This window comes from Gopherus flavomarginatus, chromosome 5, assembly GCF_025201925.1.
Source record: "Gopherus flavomarginatus isolate rGopFla2 chromosome 5, rGopFla2.mat.asm, whole genome shotgun sequence".
NCBI lineage: Eukaryota > Metazoa > Chordata > Testudines > Testudinidae > Gopherus > Gopherus flavomarginatus.
This window is the reverse complement of record NC_066621.1, coordinates 13891659-13909746: the sequence shown is the minus strand read 5'-3', so window position 1 is coordinate 13909746 and position 18088 is coordinate 13891659. Positions and strand designations below refer to the sequence as shown.

Genomic DNA, 18088 nt, shown 5'->3' with positions numbered 1-18088 from the left:
CCAAGGCTTCCAACAAGAACGCTGTGTAAGGTCTATTTCCCTAAACACGACCGCACTGCAATAAACACCCATTCTTTCCAGTGGCCTGTGTGACATGCAGTTGATGAGTCCCAGCCACATTCCCAGTGACAGGAGTCAGTGTTGCCAGAACCACAAGCACAGCTGGATCTAATTGGCACCCTCAGCGGAGAGGGAAGACTGGGGACAGAGCAGGCCAGTAGAGCTGGAATGCCATTCTCCGCACAGAGACAGAGCAGTTTAAGGGAAGCCTGTGCTACAGCTGCTGCGGTGTAGGGAGAGCAGAGTTCAGTCCCCGGGGCTGTTGAGAAGCTCCTTTTCGGTTGTGCTGAATTGATGCACGTGAAGGAATAAATGCCAGAGACAAACCGGAGCCAAAAAGTTTAGATGGGGATTTGCCCACCTGGATAGTGCTTGGCTCGAGGGGGCTTAACCCAGAGCCTCAAGAACAAATGTGTTTGCAAAACTGAGCCTTTCCAGTGGGGTTCTATGACAAAACACTGCCATACAGGTGAACAAGCTAAATCCATCTGAATTTCTGGTACGATTTCCAGTGGGGTACAGAGTGTGGAATATGGAATCCATCTGCCTGGGGAATTGGCGAGTTGAATTTTTGTCAAGGAGGGAGTGGTTTTTTTTTTAATCCTTATTTATATCCTGGTAGCATGTAAAGGCCCTAGCAAAGATCTGGCTGTCATTGTGCTTCGTGCTATATGAACAATAAGAGACAGTTGCTGCCCCTAAAAGCTCACAGTAGAAATAGACAAGACAGATGGAGTATCTTCATCCCTCTTTTACAGTAGGAAATCTGGGTCCCGGAGGGATGAAGTGACTCTCAAAGGATCTGTGGCAGAACCAAAAATGGAACTAGGATCTAATGAGTTGCTCTCCAGTGGTTTAATCACAAGACCATCCTTCTCCATCTCTCTCAGTGAGTGTTGAATGCTGCATGCCCACCCCAACAGAACAAATGGTTCGGATTCAGTTCACCTTCACCGTAACTTCTGTTCAGCTCTATCATCCCACTGCACAAGCTGGGGTTTTTCCCCCTCCAGCTGCTCTAGGTAAATGCACAGCTCAAGCAGAACTGGCACCTCTGGCAAAGCATTTGTACATGACCCTTACTGAGAGGATGTTCTGATTACCCAGAAGGCCATGCATTACAATTACCGGGTAACTGTTCAGCTAGTCTCTAATTTTAAAAAAAAAAAATCCTTCTTGACTTGCCGCAAGGCATATTTAAGCAAATTGATTCTAAATAGAAAAATGATAAGCAGTTCATGTCAGCTAACTGTGAAATGATAAATGACTTCCCTCTCCCTCTTAATATTGCTGATGCCTTCCCCTCAGGCATCAGCTCCCCAGCGGAGGTTCAGCTTCTCTGATTCTCAGTCATTCCTCCGGTAAGACAGTGCACACAGCTGAGCAGACATCACCATTGCCAAGGCAAACATGGGGTATTCCTTCCTTCACCTCTCGAGCCAGCATCGCCAACCCTAAGCATTCAAAAATCATGCATCAGGTTACAAAAAAAGAAGAGATTGGCTTAAAAATCATGTATCGGGGATATCCGTGTTAGTCTGTATCCACAAAAACAACAAGGAGCCACTGGACTCCTTGTTGCTTACAAATGAGATTTAAAAAAAAATATTTTTTGGGGGGGCTTTTGAGATTTTAGGAAGTGTGTTTTCAAGCTTTTTCCCAACAACCCTGAGGGCTAAAATATTTTTTGTTTTTAAAAAAAACCCTGAGATTTTCAACATCATCCCCTGACTTCAGGAGCGGTGGCTTTAAAAACACAACCCCTCTTCCCCCCAGAATTGTAGTGCTCGTGCTAAAATTATGTGAATTGGCAACGCTGCCTTCCACAGTGTTTTCTTTTTTTAAAAAAGCTACTGAAATAACATTGATAGTCCCAGGAACATGAGCATCACCAGATGGGAGCAGACCAGAGGGCAGCTAGCCCACTATCCTGTTCTCACAATGGCCTACGCCAGCTTCTTCAGACACGGGTGTAGGAAACTCCATAACAGACATTTCTGTCTGTCTGAGGTACTTATATAGCCCCGATCACTGTAGCATCAGAGTGCTTCACAATCGCTAGTATACTTAGCCTCACAACACCCCTGTGAGTATTGTTATCCCCATTTTACAGATTGAAAACGGAGGCAGAGAGCTGTGCTGCAGCTGCGGGAGAGCCTTCTAGCCTAGGCAGGTAGATCTGCGCTAGCAGGTCTTGCACTAGCCTGCCGCAAGTAGTAGCATGGATATTGTGACTCCGGCAGCAGCTTGGGCTCTCAAGCACATCCGCCCCTTAGGTTTGAGAGCCCAAGCTGCAATGTCCGCACTGCCTTTTATTTTTATTTTTATTATTTTTTTGCATGCTAGCTGGAGCCCTTTTAGTGTGAGAGTCTGTCTGCCTGACCTGGGACACTGACGCTCTGCATTTTGTAAAATAGCTGCACAGGAAGTCTGATGGAACAGGGGCTTCAACCCAGGGATCCCAAATGCCAGGCTAGCCATCCTCCTTTGTGTTCCTTCCATTGTGCAATGACCTGCCAGGTAATGCATGGATTAGGCCCTGACACCCTCACAATGCTGAACATATAAATTGCGTTCCTTCAGATCTAAGTGCAAGCTTTTTTTTTTTTTTAAAGGAGCTGCTTTAGGTAATCTTGAGCCACCCTCCCTCTCCCCAAGCCTGGTGAGTAACAAGGGATTTCTGTCAGTAAAGAGGCAACTTTTTAAAAATTGCTGGGGGATTACAAGTTCCCTGCTAAACATTAGGGCTGCTGCATGTTTAAATTGATAAAGGAATATTGTGCGGGCTTTGTGAAATTACACTTGTTTTGAGCAAATCTTTTCTTGATCTTTAAAGCTACAGTTAGTTTAGCCTCCAAATGGAAGCTTTGTGTTTAAAAATCACAAAACCTGCTGTAAACAGGAAGACCTTTGTGATTTTTAAATAAAATCAGTGTAGATGGTTTTGTGTTGGGGCTTTAAATATTTCCCAGCAGCATATGCAGCCCAGGACATGAAACATGGCAGCCTATCTTTGCTGCCTAAGCAGAGTGAAACTCAAAATATAGCACAGATATTAGAAGAAATGTTATATATTAAATCTGTGCTCAGTTTTAACAATCTCAGATATGAGGAATACAGGTAAGAAAAACTTGTTAAATTTAAAATAAGCTTTTCAGCCTCAGTTCAACAAAGCACTTAACTAGAATGGAGTGTTCTCAACTTGATTGGGATTTAAGCACATGCTTGAGTGACTTGCTGAATCCAACTTTAATCCTGATAGTGTCCCTTTAACTCTGAAATATTATGCTCCGTAAGGCCACGGTCCTGGGTCCTGTGAACTCTTTCTCTTAATGAACTGTCCCTGATCTTGTAGTTTCATCCATGTGGCTGGATCCTCACGTGCAGACAGGCCCAATGATGTCACTGGGACTCCACATGGGCGAACTCTCGTGCCTGTGTGCTGTCCCGCTGAAGTCAGTGGGCCTCTGTGCAGAGCGCAGGGACCCTGCCCAGCTGGCTAACATTACAGGATTGGAACCATCATGCCATTTCTATGAGTAATCCCATTGCCGTTGAGCAGGGCTAGTCACTGGGACGTGTGCTATCCTTTTCCAGGACTGGTCCTAAACCTAGAAGTTCAGTCACTGCGGAACTATTTTGGAACAGGGTTCCCAATCCAGGGGCTAATATCCTGATTTATTAAGCATATCTAGTCTTCGATCATCCCTCTATTTTCTGGGTGGTTGGTTTCTTTTTGTGGGTGGTTTTTCTTTTTTCTTTCTCTCTTTTAGTTCAAGAATACATTAAATTATGGTTTGAATATACTTATCCTGCAGTCCTTACTTGTTTGTGTAGTTCCAATGAAGTCAGTGAGATTGCGCATGTGAGTAAGAGCTGAAAGATCCGGCTCTCCGTTAATCTATGTTCCAGAGTGAAATACATCATATAGATCATTTATGTGTGTTAAATAAAATAGGTAATACACAAGATTCTTCGTGGTGGTTTCCATTTGCTTGTAATGCAGTGGAAAAGGTTGCTTTTTGTTTATACAGTCATCTTATTTGTCTTGTAAATGCTGATACAAAAATCTGGTGAAGCAGATACAGTTTTAAAAATACTCTGTAAATGCTACAGTGTAATGTTAAAGATCAGAATTCTTCTAGGGGTGTGGGTATGTGTTCAATCTCTCCTTGCCTTATTTTTGCCTTTCGTTTTGCATCAGATCAACAAAGCCTAATCTTTTCTTAGCCTATTAGATTCCAGGGCGCCCTGGGAGGAGGAGGAGGGGAATGATCTATGACTTGGACTTATAGTAGAGCTTACTCTAGCAGTAGAGTGTCAAAACTGTGTGTGTCCTATCTACGTCCTGGGTAGGTTTTAGGAGTTCTTTTTTTTTAGTTATGATTTTGAAGAGCTGGTTGTTTTCAGCTACAGAGTTTCCATTTCACACCCCCCCCACCCCCATTTATGTAAGTAGCTTTTAAGCATCATTGATATATGTAGTATATGAATGAATGCATTGATTTTTTTTGTCCTGCGATTGTGGAATTGTCTGGGATCAATTTCACACTTCCCCTGGCAAGCAGTGTGTCAGCAGCTGCCAGAGTGAAGACAAGAGTGAGTAGCGAAACCTGGGGTTTGGCAAGAAATCTGTGAAAACTTCGAGAAATGAAAGCTCAATTGAGGTTTTGTGATTGGAAAAAACCCAGAGGGTGGTTTGGTGGGGTTCGCCCCCTGCCTCTGCCCATGCCAGGTTGCACACTCTCTTTTTCTCTCTTTTTCGTTCTCCTCAAGCAAGAGGTAAAAAAACCTGCTCTTTATAGGCTTAATTTTTCAAGGGATCAGCTCCCACAATCAGGACAGGTTGAGCTCCCCACACCCACTCCTCCAATGACACTAAGGTTATCTCTGCATTAGAGTTTTATAGCTCAAGTGAATTGATAATTGACTCAGATTAATTGGCAAATGTGTTTGTTCATGCGTGGCTGGACACTCCCTAAATGTTAACGGTAAACTGCAACCTTTGTGGGGTGTCCACCCTAGCATTACAGAAGTTAATTTATTGCCTGTGACGTTGATTTGGCTAACTCATTAAAACGCTCATAGAAACCTACCTTTCGTGCCAGATTTCCAAAAGAGCCAGAACCCATTGTGAGCTCTTTGAAAAATTTGGCTCTATACGTCTTTATTTTACATGTAAGCTAAGGAGGTGCCAATAGGGGCTGAACATCAGTCCTAAAATGTTTGACTCCGAAGAGATGGGCCTTTAGCTGTCTTTTCAAAACAGAGACGGTTTTTATTCTAAAAAATGTCTTTCAATTGAGACTGTTGGCCATTTGGGAAAATAAAACTTAAACAACAAACTTCCAAAACATCTCAGTTGTTGGTTTAGACTAAATGTTACTGTATTGTCTGAAATGTCAACTAAATGTGCCGTATGTTTTAAATAAAAGAATGGCAGATTAAAGGCTGTACGGAGTATGTCTGTGAATATTAATTTGATCCAGAATGGGGATGAAAGCCCTTTAATGAGGGATTCTTTTACCTAACATTGATATGATCAAGACTCTAATAGCCGCTCGGTGTGCGATTACACCAGTGACTGAATCCTGTACTGAAAAAAACAGCTAAGCAAGCAGAGATGGACAAATGTCTGGTGGTATGAGCCTGGGACTGAGGCAACAGGACTCTTGGGTTCTGTTCCTACGACTTCCGTTGACTTGCTGTGTGAGCTGGTACAAGGTGCTGCCAAATCTTGAAACATGACCCCTCATTTTTTGGGTGTCCAACTGGAGGAATCTTGGGCCTGATTTCTAGGTGTTCCGCTTCTTTGCCCATCAGACCTTCAGTGTCTCCAGCTGAACTTCCAAAGCCAGTGGCTACTTCAGTCCCTTTATGGCTCGGTATTTTTCGTCCTTCAAACAGGTACAACACACAGCTCCTTGGCAGTTCACAACCCCAGCACTTCTGGGCTTGCTGCATCAGTTATGAATGTAAAAAAATTGCCTGAGCCCCAGCCCCTCTTCCATTACAAATGAAGTGCTGCTCCCTGAGGTGAGGGGAGGGCTGACATTTATAAAGCACTGCAAGACCCTTAGATGGAAGATGCTGCATTTGGGCAAAGGATTGTTTATTTGAGATGGGCGTGTACTAAAAGCCCCAACCCTGCTACCTTCCATTTGGTGGTGTTTGAAACCTGGATCTGAACTGCAGCTTGATCTCCCATCTCCAATTATTATTTGGAGTTTTGAGCTCAGAAAGTGCTCAGTGCAGTTGGAACCACAGTAATTAAGAGGCCTTGGGGTGCAGCGGAGAACTCCCATTGACTTTAGGGCAAACTGTGAGCGAAGAATTGCTGCTGCCCTGTTAATACCCTCTCTTTCTCAGCCAGAGGATTGTGGGCTTGCACAGTCCAGTACTGACTACACAATGCAACACCAAGGGAGTGTTGCTATCTTGTTGAGGCACCATCCTTCAGATGAGATGCTGAGCAAGTGACCCCCCCTGCCCATCTGTTACCTTTCAGAACACAAGCAGACTTGCACTTGCGCTCTCTCTCTCGCTGGCCCTCTAGTGGTGATGAGACAAAGATGATAGGAAAGGGTTTGCCACTCAGGAGTTTGGGAGCCACCTGCACAATCTTTTATCTGATGCGTGCTATGGGTGCCTTGAGTATGAACGAGGCCTATGTCTGTAAAACAAAACCCTGGTTCTGTTCCATGGCTTTGCAGCTGCAAATTAACCAGCACTTTGCAATGCAAGAGCTAATATGCATCTCTAAGCACAGCCAGATAGAATGGTTGGATAATTAATATCTTTTTGAAAGCTCCACTGTGATATTTTAATTCGCCGCAGCAGCAGATGCCAAGTGCCATACACATTTTGCTTTATGGAAAATATCTTATAGCCAATCTCATGCTCTTGATTGAATTACTTTTTTCCCCCCAGTAACCTCTCTGGAATTTTGGCTAATGTAAAAGGGAAAGCAAGTTTGGTTATAAGCTAGTTAAAATTGAAAAGGCTCACATGGGTAATGTAAATACCAACAGGATGTTTTAGCTATAGTTACTAAACTACAGTCAAGTCAAATCTTTGAGAGAGGAGGATGAGAGAACGGCAACAAATTTAGGCTAACACATAACTTTTAGTAAAGAGAAATGGTCAAGCCACATGTAGTGCAGGATGCGAACTTCGCTGTGCTGCAATTGCTTTTGAAAATTGTTCTTTATAACAAAAAGAGGCCAAAGCGAAATGCTCACTTCCTAAAGTTCTTTATGGAGCTTCTACTTGATTGAGCAGTTGAACATCTTACAGTAACACAGATCTTCCAAGAAAAGCTGCGTCAGTTCTTTGTTTGTGCCTAGGCAGTGTGTGTATGAGGAGGGAGCTAGGTAACATGTCATCTGTACATTTGAGACCATGTGAAATTTCCAATATCCTGTCCAAGGGCGTTTCCAGGCAGAATCTGACAATAGACTTATGATTTAGGTACATACTTCAGTTACAGTAACTGGCAATGAAAGTGCTGATACAGAGACCTCTTTTCTTCCTAAACTTGCTCTTATAAATTGCTATGTAATCATACTAACACCTGCATAATCCTATTTAATCCAAGGATATCAAAATGGCTTATAAAAAGCAGATCAGTGTTCATCTTAGGTACTTATCTGGCCCTCATTGCCACAGTATCTGAGAGACTCCCAATATTTAATGTATTTATCCTCACAACACCCCTGTAAGATATGGCAGTGCTACTATCCCCATTACACAGCTGGGGATCTGCTGCCCAGAGAGACTAAGGGTGTCTTCACTGACAAACTCTCTTTCACTATGGGTGTTAGCTCTCTGGCTGGCTGTAAAAATGTAGTGAAGCCAAGGCACTTCAGTTTTACTGCAAGGCCAACCACGGATAGGGGGTACGGTGCTGACTCACCTGGCTACCTCACAGTTAACACGCCAAGTGCCTCACCTCCTCTTAGGATCTGACACCAAGATAACTCACCGGTATCACCTTATCATAAAGAAGAGCGGGGGACCCCCTTTCCAGCAGTGAAGACAAGGCATTTATGACTGACTTATGGTCTGTAGAGGAGTAAGGAAATGAACCCAGGTCTGCTGAGTTCCAGGCTAGTGCCCAAAGCCTTGGCCTGTCCTTCAGTGTTATCCCATTCTGCTGATGGGGAAACTGATGCGCAGAGATGTGAAATGGGCTTACCATGGAAATGCTGGGCTGGAAGGAACCCCAAGCTAGCCAGCCCTTGTGCTGAGGCAGGACCATGTAAACCTAGACCATACAGAACCTGGGAATGGATCACTTGATTACCTGCTCTGTTCATTCCCTCTGGGGCATCTGGCATTGGCCACTGTCGGAAGATAGGATACTGGGCTGGATGGCCCTTTGGTCTGATGCAGTATGGCCATTCATATATTCTTATCCCTGACAGGTGTTTGGTTGTCTTTAAGAACAGGTTGGACAATGAGATGGATTCTGCAACACGTTCCAGAGCTTAACTATCCTTCAGTTAAAAGTGTTTCCTAATGTATAACATACATCTCTCTTCCTTCAGATTTGCTTCTTGCCCTCCCGTCAGGGGACATGAAAAGGAGTGCATCACCATCTTCTCTTTAATGGCCCATCATATATTTGTAAACTGTCAGATCCCCCTTTGTCGTCCTTTCTCAGGACTAAACATGCCCAGATTTTTTTACTTGTAGGTCATGTTTCCTAAACCTTTCATCCTTTTTATTGTTCTCCTTTGGACTCTTCCCAATTCATCCACATCTTTCTTAAAACTCTGTGCCTAAAACTGGGAACCATACTCCAGCTGAGCCCTCACCAGTGCTGAGTAGAGCGGAAGTTATCTCCTGGGTTTTACATATGACATTCCTGTTAATACACCTCAGAACGTTGTTACCCTTTTTCCCAACTGCATCAGCTTGCCCCGAGTCTCACAATGAGTCAATGTCGGAGCTAGAAATAGAACTCAGAAGTTCTACCTTCCAGTAACTAGTCAATAATGGTGCCTATTTTAGGCCTTAAATATCAAACCAATACTTTACGTAAAACTTACTGATATCTGAAGGAAGGGTTCTTGCCTCAGTTTAGCAGAGCCTTGCAATAGACTTGTTCCTCCACTGCTAGAAAATCGGTCTCTTAAACCCCCAGCACAAGAGGTGCAGTAAGAGTTGGAGAGACATCAGCTGCTACGCCCAAAGGAGCGTTGCTATAAAGACTTGACAAGTGCTGTGGATTCAGTGGAATGGGATGCTACCTTCTACTCTGTGGGTACGTCTACACTATAGGATAAATTCGAATTAGCTTAAACCGATTTTATAAAACAGATATTATAAAGTCGATTGTGCGCGTCCACACTAGGCACATTAATTCGGTGGTGTGCGTCCGTGGTCCGAGGCTAGCGTCGATTTCTGGAGCGGTGCACTGTGGGTAGCTACTGTAAAAGAATGAGGCCAATAACATCGATTTGCGTCCACACTAACCCTAAATCGATATAGTAATATCGATTTTAGCGTTGCTCCTCTCGTTTTGTAGGAGTACAGAAATCGATTTAAAGAGCCCTTTAAATCGATATAAAGAGCAGTGTAGTGTGGACGGGTGCAGCGTTAAATCGATTTAACGCTGTTAAAATCGGTTTAACAGCATAGTGTGGACCAGGCCAAAGTATCCAAGTGTCAGCACTTCTCATTTCAGATCAGGAGAAAAACTAGTAAAGAGTAAGGCAGGAAACTTGTCAGCTTTTAATAAGTAGTACAGGTTTCCTTTGGGCAAAGGTATGTAAGCAACCAGGCACAGCTGTAGCAGATAATTTTGTGCGCGACTAGATACATTTCCTCACCCACCAAGAGAGAGCAGGATTGTGCTAAAGGCTCCCCCTGCCACAGTTCTAACCATTCTTCTCTCTCCTCACAACTTTGAGATGAACCAATTAATATCTATGAACCTTTCCTCTACTTGGGAGGAGAGGTGGGATGCTGGTAATGGTCTAGTGGAAAAATACAGGGCTCGTAGCTGGGAAGTCCTTGACTGCATCCCAGCGCTGCTTCTGGAGTGGGGTTTTGGTCCAGCTGGTTAGTGAGCTGGAAGCCAGAGACACAACTTCAAATGCTCCCAAAGTGTGTGACGTTGGGACTGGAATCTTACTCTGGGCTCATCTCATCCGTAGCTTGATCACCTGTGAATGGTTGCTTGTATTGGTCAGTTTGGAACTTTTTTGATGGGGCCGAGGTCAGTATTTCTCTCTGTGTTTGAATATCTGGGAGGGCACATCTCTTAGTGCGCTAATTGGAGTTGAGTGTAACATCTGGCCCTAGGAAACACACAAACCACTCAATCAAAGAAATGTGGATTAATTTATTTTTTTTGCTGTGGTTCCATGTGTCACTCTAAATCCTCTTCTAGTTGTTCCACCTGAGCAGAGTTCAGTAACTACATGAAACGATTTACAGGACAAGGGTCTTTAATTTTTTTTATATCACCTTTGCAGGAAATGTAGATGTGTCCTTGGCTCCAAGTAGCATAAACAATGTACTGTACTGAGCGAGTGACTTTTGTGTGCTTATAACTCTTACGGTACTCTGGGAACCAAAGTGTACGGTATTTCTCCTGTGAAGAATGTGTCTCTTGCTTATCTGAGAAATTTGAGTTTGAACGGAGGCAGGAGGAGAACCCTGATATTTTCCTTCCGAAGTGTTCCACATAGAAATAAAAGGAAAGAAATGGGAAGAAAGCACTGCAAAGCTTTTCATTGCTCGTGGCAACGCAGTTTTAGAATTACTCTCTCCCCTTTGTAAGTTATCTCTGTGTCTGGGTAAAAGTACTCGCTGCTATTCATGCAAGTATTGCTGATGTCGTGTGTACTGGGGCAAGCTGGCTTTTCCATGTTTAATTACAGTGCTTTTCACACTTTGGGTTTATGGGTTATTTCCCCCCTCCCTTCTCACGGTGCATCACCAGCTGCTAATCTCTAGAGCTCACCTGCCTCTCTGCCACAGAGTCTTAACATAAATGGGAGTAGGGTTTTTTCATTATTTTTGCCTTTATGCATTTTGATGGCAAATGAATGTTTGAGGCAAGTGCTGAGGCATCAAAGCCTGTGTAGTGTTTAGTGTTTCATGTAGGTGAGGCTGTTGGCACATGCAACTGAGAATTCTGTTAGCTGATGGTTTTTTCAGTCTGACGGATGCCATGTGGGGCACTGAGACTGAATGCTCTTTGAGGCAGAGACCTGGCAGTGGGGCTGGTCTGCAAAGCACCACGTATAATTGGAGTGCTGCTGAAGTAAGGATGTGAAAACCAGTTACATAGACTCATAGGTCAGAAGGGACCAATATGATCATCTAGTCTGACCTCCTGCACAAGGCAGGCCACAGAACCCTACCCATCCACTTTTATAACAACCCCTAACCCAGGACTGAGTTATTGAAATCCTCAAAATTGGTTTGAAGATGTCATAACCTTAGTCCCAGATTTGGACCTTAGCGTCCAAAATATGGGGGTTAGCATGAAAACCTCCAAGCTTAGTTACCAGCTTGGACCTGGTACCTGCTGCCACCACCCAAAAAATTAGAGTGTTTTGGGGCACTCTGGTCCCCCTGAAAAACCTTCCCTGGGGACCCCAAGACCCAAATCCCTTGAGTCTCACAACCAAGGGAAATAATCCTTTTTCCCTTCCCCCCTCCAGGTGCTCCTGGAGAGATACACAGACACAAGCTCTGTGAATCCAAACAGAGTGACTCCCCCTCTCCGTTCCCAGTCCTGGAAACCAAAAGCACTTTCCTATTCCCCCAGAGGGAATGCAAAATCAGGCTAGCAAATCCAACACACAGATCTCCCCGATTTCTTCCTCCCACCAATTCCCTGGTGAGTACAGACTCAATTTCCCTGAAATTTCCCAGTAAAGAAAACTTCAACAGGTCTTAAAAGAAAGCTTTATATAAAAAAGAAAGGAAAAGTACATACAAATGGTCTCTCTGTATTAAGGTGATAAAATACAGGGTCGATTGCTTAAAAGAATATTGAATAAACAGCCTTATTCAAAAAGAATACAAATCAAAGCACTCCAGCACTTATATTCATGCAAATACCAAAGAAAAGAAACCATATAACTTACTATCTGATCTCCTTGTCCTTACACTTAGAAACAGAAGACTAGAAAGTAGAAACTACTTCTCCAAAGCTCAGAGAAAGCAGGCAGACAGAAAACAAAGACTCAGACACAAACTTCCCTCCACCCAGAGTTGAAAAAATCCGGTTTTCTGATTGGTCCTCTGGTCAGGTGCTTCAGGTGAAAGAGACATTAACCCTGTTTATGACAGAAGACCTCAAGCTGCAGAGAATCCACCAGCAAGCGACCCATGCCCCACGCTGCAGGGGAAGGCGAAAAACCTCCAGGGCCCCTGCCAATCCGCCCTGGAGGAAAATTCCTTCCCGACCCCAAATATGGCGATCAGCTAAACCCTGAGCATGTGGGCAAGACTCACCAGCCAGCACCCAAGAAGGAATTCTCTGCAGTAACTCAGTTCCCATCCCATCCAACATCTCCCCGCAGACCATTGAGCAGACTTATCTAGTGATAATCCAAGATCAATTGCCCAAATTAAACTATCCTATCATAACATCCCCTCCATATACTTATCAAGCTCAGTCTTAAAGCCAGATAAGTCTTTTGCCCCCACTACTTCCCTCGGAAGGCTGTTCCAGAACTTCACTCCCCTAATGGTTAGAAACCTTCGTCTAATTTCAAGTCTAAACTTCCTAATATCCAGTTTGTACCCATTCGTCCTCATGCCTACATTAGTACTAAACTTAAATAATTCCTCTCCCTCCCTAACGTTAACCCCCCTGATATATTTATATAGAGCAAGCATATCCCCCTGCAGCCTTCTTTTGGCCAGGCTAAACAAGCCAAGCTCTTTGAGTCTCCTTTCATAAGGCAGGTTTTCCATTCTTCGGATCATCCTAGTAGCCCGTCTCTGGACCTGTTCCAGTTTGAATTCATCCTTCTTGAACATGGGACACCAGAACTGCACACAATATCCTGCTATCAACCAATACCCCAAGGTCCTTCTCCTCCTCTGTCGCTTCCAACTGATGCGTCCCCAACGTATATCTAAAATTCTTATTATTAATCCCTAAGTGCATGACCTTGCACTTTTCACTATTGTATTTCATCCTATTACTATTACTCCAGTTTACAAGGTGGTCCAGATCTTCCTGAATAGTATCCCTGTCCTTCTCCGTGTTAGCAATACCCCCCAGCTTTGTGTCATCCGCAAACTTTATTAGCACATTCCCGCTCTTTGTGCCAAGGTCAGTAATAAAAAGGTTAAATAAGATCAGTCCCAAAACCGATCCTTGAGGGACTCCACTAGTGACCTCCTTCCAGCCTGACAGTTCACCCTTCAATACGACCCGCTGGAGTCTCCCCTTTAACCAGTTCCTTATCCACCTTACAACTTTCATATTCATCCCCATCTTTTCCAATTTAACAATTCCCCATGTGGAACCATGTCAAACGCCTTACTGAAATCGAGGTAAATTAGATCTACCGCATTTCCTTTATCTAAGTAATCTGTCACCTTCTCAAAGAAGATCAGATTGGTTTGGCACGATCTACCTTTAGTAAATCCATGTTGCAATTCGTCCCAATTACCATTGACCTCTATGTCCTTAACTACTTTCTCCCTTAAAATTTTTTCCAAGACCTTACATACTACAGACGTCAAGCTAACAGGCCTATAATTACCCGGATCACTTTTATTCCCTTTCTTAAAAATAGGAACTACGTTAGCAATTCTCCAGTCGTACGGCACAACCCCCGAGTTTATCGATTGCTTAAAAATTCTCGCTAACGGGCTCGCAATTTCATGCTCCAGTTCCTTTAATATCCTCGGATGGAGATTGTCCGGGCCCTCCGATTTTGTCCCATTAAGCTGTTCAAGTTTGGCCTCTACCTCAGTTGCAGTAATATCCACCTCCATATCCACATTCCTGTTTATCATCCCTCCATCTTCGCTAAACTCCTCACTAGTCTTATTAAAAACTGAGGCAAAGTACTTATTTAGATATTGGGCCATGCCTAGGTTATCCTTAACCTCCATTCCATCCTCAGTGTATAGCGGCCCCACTTCTTTCTTTGTTTTCTTCTTATTTATGTGGCTGTAGAACTTTTTACTATTGGTTTTGATTCCCTTTGCAAGGTCCAGTTCAATGCGGCTTTTAGCCTTCCTCACTTTATCCCTACATGTTCTGACCTCACCAAGGTAGCTTCCCTTGCTAATCCCGCCTTTCTTCCACTCCCTGTAAGCTTTCTGCTTTTTCCTAATCCCCTCTCTGAGTTGCTTGCTCATCCAGCTTGGCCTACAACTCCTGCCCATGGTTTTTTTCCCCTTTCTTGGGATGCAGGCTTCCGACAATTTCCGCAGCTGCGACTTAAAGTAATTCCAGGCCTCCTCCGCATTTAAATCCACAAGTTCCTCCGTCCAGTCCACTTCCCTAACTAATTTCCTTAACTCTTTTTAAAATTAGCCCTCGAGAAGTCAAAAACCCTAATCCCAGATCTACATTTGTTTATCCTTCCATCTAGTTTGAACTGAATCAGCTCATGATCACTCGAACCAAGGTTGTCCCCTACCACCATTTCTTCTACGAGGTCCTCACTGCTCACCAAAACCAAATCTAAAATGGCATCCCCTCTCGTAGGTACTTCAACTACTTGATGAAGAAATCCATCCGCTATCACATCCAGAAAAATCTGACCCCTAGTATTCTTGCAAGCACTCGTCCTCCAGTCTATATCCGGGAAGTTGAAGTCTCCCATAATCACACATTTCCCCTTTGTGTTTACTTCATTAAAGACATTAAAGAGGTCTCTATCCATATCCAAATCAGATCCCGGTGGTCTATAGCACACCCCAAGCACTATCTCAGGGGAAGCTCTAGTTGCTTTTTTATCCAGTGTGATTTTTGCCCAGACAGGCTCTGTCTTATCCATTCCATCGCTTCTTATTTCATTACAGTTAATCTCATCATTGATATACAAGGCTACTCCACCACCTTTGCCTTTCTTCCTGTCTTTTCTAAACAGCACATAGCCTTCAATACCCGTGCTCCAGTCATGAGTACTATTCCACCAGGTTTCTGTTATCCCTATAATATCCGGTTTCACTTCCTGCACCAGTAGCTCCAGTTCCTCCATCTTGTTACCTAGGCTCCTCGCATTAGTGTACAGACATTTTAATTTTTGGCATTTGTCGTCAGTGACATTCTTTCCCCCGTCATGCACAGACCTTCTACCACCAGCATCACCCGTTAATCTGGTTTCTACTCCACTATTCCTCCTTGGATCAATTCTTTGGTCCGCAAGGGTATCCCTTCTCACTTTTACTTCCCTCTCCAGGTTATATTCCGGCCTGGAGATCTCCTGAACATCTCCCAACCATCTCCCCCAACTTCCTAGTTTAAAGCTCTCTTGATGAGGTCGGCGAGCCTCCATCCTAGAATTCTATTTCCCTCCTTACTTAGATGAAGTCCATCCTGAGCGAACAGTTGTCTATCCGTAAACGCTTCCCAATGACCGTACATCCCAAAGCCCTCCTTATAACACCAATGCCTGAGCCATCTGTTGATCGCCATAATCTTGTCACTCCTTCGTCGCCCTGCTCTAGAAACCGGCAGAATCCCACTGAAGATCACCTGAGCCTCGATTTCTTTGAGCGTCTTCCCCAGTCTGGCATAGTCCTCCTTGATACAGTCCAGCGAGTAACTAGCCGTATCATTCGTTCCCACATGAAGGACAATCAACGGATTCTTTCCCGCTAGGATCCTATTCAACCTCAGGTCCACATCCTGTATCTTAGCCCCTGGCAGACAGCACACCCTTCTGTTCTCCCGATCAGGTCTAGTTACAGGCCTGTCTATTCTTCTCAGTAAAGAGTCTCCAATCACGTAGACTTGCCTTTTCCTGGCGACAGTGTGATTCTCCGGTCTATCCCCCACGCCAGCTGGCCGCAAGTCCTCTCGATTTGTATTCGCCCTTACAATCCTCCTAGGGCTCATACTTGGTGTCGCCTCCATTGACTCCTCCCCTTCTTCTGCAGGACTAGCTGCTCGTCTCTTTTTCCTTGCCCTCTCTCCTTCAGCAGCCTGCTGTGCTCCATCTTCATTTTCCAACTCAGCAAACCTGTTCCTGAGTTCTATTTCTCCATCGCTGGCCCGTCTTTTCCTCTGCCTGGTTCTCCTAGTCACATGCTTCCACCATCCACTTTCCTCACCCAGCAGCCCCTCCTCAGAGTTCTTTGGTCCTGCTTCTATCCGCTCGTCTGAGCTTATCCCCTGTGCCTCATCATGTGTGTGTTCCATCATCTGCTCAACCCCCCTTCTAAACTCAGCCAGAGTTTCCACCTGCATCTCCAGTCCTCTTATCTTTTCTTCCAGCAGCTCTATCAGGCGGCACTTCATGCAGACAAAACTCCTTTCAGGTGCCCCCTCCAGGACCATGTACATGCCACAGCTGCCACATTCGGTCATCCTCAGTGTGTCTCTACCTGCTGCCTCTGCCTCAATCAAACCCTTCCAACTCTGTGCCTGGCAATCCACGCCTCACACCGCACCACAGGCCACCAACAAGCGCTGGGCTGCTGGCAGACCCCTGCCCCTTCCCTTGTCTGACTTCCTGGTTTCTCTGCCTTGGTCTCCCCTGTAACCTCCCCCTGGAAACTCCCACTGAAACGCCCCTGTTAGCAGCTCTGTTCGCCGCCTCCTGTGCCGCTGCAGCTGACTGTGCTGCTGCCTGAGTGCCTGGCTCCTTATATAGGACCTCTAATCAGGTAACCCCCGCCCCCAACTCAGGGCTCAGCCTCGCTCCCAGCACATGGCCCCTAGCAGCCTGCGCACACACTCACTCACACACAAACTCCACAATACAATCCACAAACTACAAAAACCTGCTCCTCCAACAGAACTCCCACTGAAACTCCCCTGTTAGCAGCTCTGTTTGCTGGCTCCTGTGAATAACCTCTATGCCAAGCCAATACTCACAGGCTTGTGTTCACTGGTAAAGTGTAAACTTCAGCCTATTAACATTTGTGATTATTTGCTGCTTCTCTGGTACCTTTTTGTCTCAGGATATCTGGGTACTCTGCAAATACTAGTGAAAACCTCAATACCCCCATGAGAGGGGGATGTATTATTACCCTATTTCACATATGGGTAAACTGAGGCTCTGAGGTCATAATTTGCCCAAGGTGTGTCCGTCTTAATATAGTCAAGAAAAGGATATAGGAGTCCTGACTCCCAGTTTTCCAACCGCTAGTCTGCAACAGTTTCCATTAACTAGTCTTTATTGGTACTTCATGTGTACAGCTGTCTGGTTTGCAAATGCATTGGCATGCTTGGTCACAATAAAAGTGCATGCAAATAACCAATTAGGCATCTGATAGGCCATTTAGGTGTTTCATTGTAGCAGATGTTTCTTTGCACATCACCTAGTACAATAGGGCCTGAAGCCTGTGTAGTGTTTGGAGGCACTACCACAATGGAAATAATTGTGGCTGCAATTTGCATGTTTCACTTGCAGTGGTGCTATCCTGAACATCAGGTTCTGTAACTTTAGAGTTTGACCTTCAGCAGAAGTCTGATGCCTTTATTTCTCACTGTTTCATTCTGTTTTTATCCCCCTTGAAAACCAGTCATTATTTCTAAAGCATCCTTCATTTTTTTTTTTTGTTCCCCGCTTAGATTGCAAATATACCTGCCATCAAGAATGCAGAAGCCTGATTCAGCTGGACTGCAGCCAACAAGGACAGCCCCAGAACAAACCCTCGCCAGAAAATACACTGACGCAAAACTGCAGCCAGGTATGGATTTGGGAGCCCCTGTGCTGGGTGGCTGGCGGGAGGGAAATGGGATAAGGAGGGTGTTTGGTGTTTTATATGGAGAGGGGAGAGGGGGTTGCTCTTCTGTCAAGCAGGGGCAGTGCGTTGCAGAGAGATGGCAGCATGGCATTCTCGTCTTCAGTGCTAATTGCAC

At 44.7% G+C, this 18088-nt stretch overlaps 1 protein-coding gene across 3 annotated transcripts in view; it reads left to right on the top strand.

Annotated features, from left to right (window-relative positions):
• Positions 1 to 18088, top strand: part of IKBKE (inhibitor of nuclear factor kappa B kinase subunit epsilon) — a 158721-nt gene that overhangs the window by 77504 nt on the left and 63129 nt on the right. For all 3 annotated transcript variants that reach the window (XM_050954023.1, XM_050954021.1, XM_050954022.1), the window contains exon 22: positions 17798 to 17916. In XM_050954023.1, the coding sequence (XP_050809980.1) occupies positions 17798 to 17916 (119 nt within the window). The remainder of the gene's footprint in view (positions 1 to 17797; positions 17917 to 18088) is intronic.